The 2,500-nt window shown below is 44.0% G+C and overlaps 1 protein-coding gene across 1 annotated transcript in view; it reads left to right on the top strand.

The window, feature by feature from the left end:
- Positions 1 to 2,500, top strand: part of LOC134194450 (MAM and LDL-receptor class A domain-containing protein 2-like) — a 41,228-nt gene that overhangs the window by 17,106 nt on the left and 21,622 nt on the right. The window contains exons 19-21 of the mRNA XM_062663371.1: positions 1,511 to 1,846; positions 2,139 to 2,267; positions 2,323 to 2,475. Of these exons, the coding sequence (XP_062519355.1) occupies positions 1,511 to 1,846; positions 2,139 to 2,267; positions 2,323 to 2,475 (618 nt within the window). The remainder of the gene's footprint in view (positions 1 to 1,510; positions 1,847 to 2,138; positions 2,268 to 2,322; positions 2,476 to 2,500) is intronic.

Raw genomic sequence — 2,500 nt, 5'->3', positions numbered from 1 at the left:
CTCCTAGCTGTAGCAATATTCATTTCTCGGTTCTTTGTGTCTGTGTTGTTTGTTGTGTTCTCTCGTCTGTGCATCTATACACGAGTGTTATGAACCAGTGCTTTTATATCTTGGGTACTAGCACGTGGACGTGTTTATGAGGTGTATTGGCCAGGTATCTCCAAGTAGCAGGTGTGTAGATGAGTGTTGGAAATCTATAGACGGAGATGTTATAGCAAGATGCTTGTGAGGGTGTGGTATCATTGATTGTGGTCAACAACACGAAACGTCTATGTTATTTGTTAAATACACTCTGATTACATCAGCTTTAGAGAATGGTTAGGGTTAGAGAACGGTTAGGGTTAGAGAACGGTTCCGAACGACGCGCTCATTACGTATTGTCCGAGGTCAGGAATGGGCATTTTTAATTTTGTGGAGATCCAATGTGCCGTTGTAGAGAAATTCATGCACGAGTGGAGGTGGTTTCAATCGGCAAGAAATCAGTTGTTCCAAGATCTCAAGACGGCTTTGGAAGACAACGATGACACTTTCACTGTCCACCTCGATCGAATTGGCGTGTGCGAAGTCACGCCACAGTGAACGGCCTTACAATGACATCACGAAGTATAGAGAATGCCAACAGCGCATAACTACAGGGCACAGAGCACCCCAAACGGCAGCAGTTGCTATTCCACAGTGAGAAAAGACCGTGTGCCAAAAGAGGAACGCAGAAGTGCAGCAGTTTGCGAGCGCATAAGGAACAAACTATTTGGTGATGTCACGATCTACCGACAGATGCCAGCACAAAGCGAAGCACACGGCACCGTCCACCACGAAGGACACCAGTCGCTCTTCGAAAGTAGAGAAGGTCGCTTGCTAGAGGAGGAGCGGAAAGGAGCAGCGGTTTGCAAGCACAGAGGGAACAAAGATTCAAAATGGCTGCACTCATGGACCACTTTCCTTTATATATACCTGTATATATACATCTCTTGCGATATCTATATATAAAGGAGAGCTTTGTGTGTGTGTGTGTGTGTGTGTGTGTGTGTGTGTGTGTGTGTGTGTGTGTGTGTGTGTGTGTGACGACATGATTTTTAGCCGACGGAACGTACTCCGCTCGCACGCGAATATCTCCATAACGGTGTATCGAGTCTAATGTTACCCGGGCAATGCCGGGTTGAGAAGCTATTGTCTAATATTCATGGTCACCGTACAACACCATATCACATTACATATTAAAATATATTAGACAAAAAGCTACTTAGAGTAGTCTACATAGTCTGAACGTAATTCTAGTCAATACAACACTCAATCGGACAAATTTCAGTTGTTCACTTAGATGCGCATGTGCTTGTGTCTCTATCAACTTGTCCTCTACCTGAAAAGCTTGATTTCACATATAGGTGCATACAGTTTTAGTCTACTTCTCAACTTCTTTTTGTGTGTGTTCTCATCATACAATTTTTGTTTTATGTGTTGTAGTACGGTATCTGTTCATTTGTCAGTGAACCATTGTTTGTCATCTCTACAGGATATTACATTTATATTGAAGCGTCAGGTTTACCGGCTGGCAGCAATGCTATCCTTTCTAGTTCTCGGTTTCAATCGTCTGGACAATACTGCATCATGAACTTTGCTTATCATTTCTATGGAAATCACATTGGGACTCTGAACGTGTTACAGCAAGTGTCTGGCAAGCTAAAGAAAGTCTGGTCACTGTCGGGTGATCAGGGAAATGGTTGGCATGTGGCAACGGTTCCTCTTAAACAGAGTAAGAATTTTGTGATTCACTTTAATGCAACACATGCCAATGGATATCAAGGTGACATGGCACTGGATGACATTTCATTTCATCACTGTGATCCAAGTAAGACTGCTAATGGATTTGGAGTGATTTGTTATTGTTTGTCTGTCTATCTGTCTGTCTGTCTGTCTGTCTGTCTGTCTGTCTGTGTCTCTATGTCTGCATGTCTGTCTGTCTGTCTGTGTCTCTCTGTCTCTCTGTCTCTCTGTCTGTCTGTCTGTCTGTCTGTCTGTGTCTCTCTATGTCTCTGTGTCTGTCTGTGGGTGTGACAGGGTGGGTGGGTGGATAGGTGGGGTGTAGGTGTTTGTGTGGAGTTTGTCTATGTACATGTACTCTTACTTTGCCATCGGTGCAGAGTGGAAGCCAGGAACATGCAGTCCCGATGAGTTCTCTTGTAAGTCCGGTCTTTGTGTCAACAACTTTGTCAAATGTGATCACGAGAATGACTGCAACGATAAATCTGATGAGACACCAGCTTTATGCGGTAAAACAAACACGTTCATTGCTCAGTCTCAGCTATCACCCTTTATGTCTTGCAGCCAATTATAATTCATATCAATGCACGTTTGACAGCAGTCTCTGTGACTTCACAAACTCACCTTCTGATGACTTCAACTGGGTGTCGGGTCAGGGACAGACTTTCAGTACTGGGACTGGACCCGGATTTGATCACACGACAGATTCAGTAACTGGTAAGTGGATTGACAACGTTGACTC

This window comes from Corticium candelabrum, chromosome 19 (genome assembly GCF_963422355.1).
Source record: "Corticium candelabrum chromosome 19, ooCorCand1.1, whole genome shotgun sequence".
Taxonomy (NCBI): domain Eukaryota; kingdom Metazoa; phylum Porifera; class Homoscleromorpha; order Homosclerophorida; family Plakinidae; genus Corticium; species Corticium candelabrum.
This window is presented reverse-complemented; position numbering and strand designations above follow the sequence as displayed.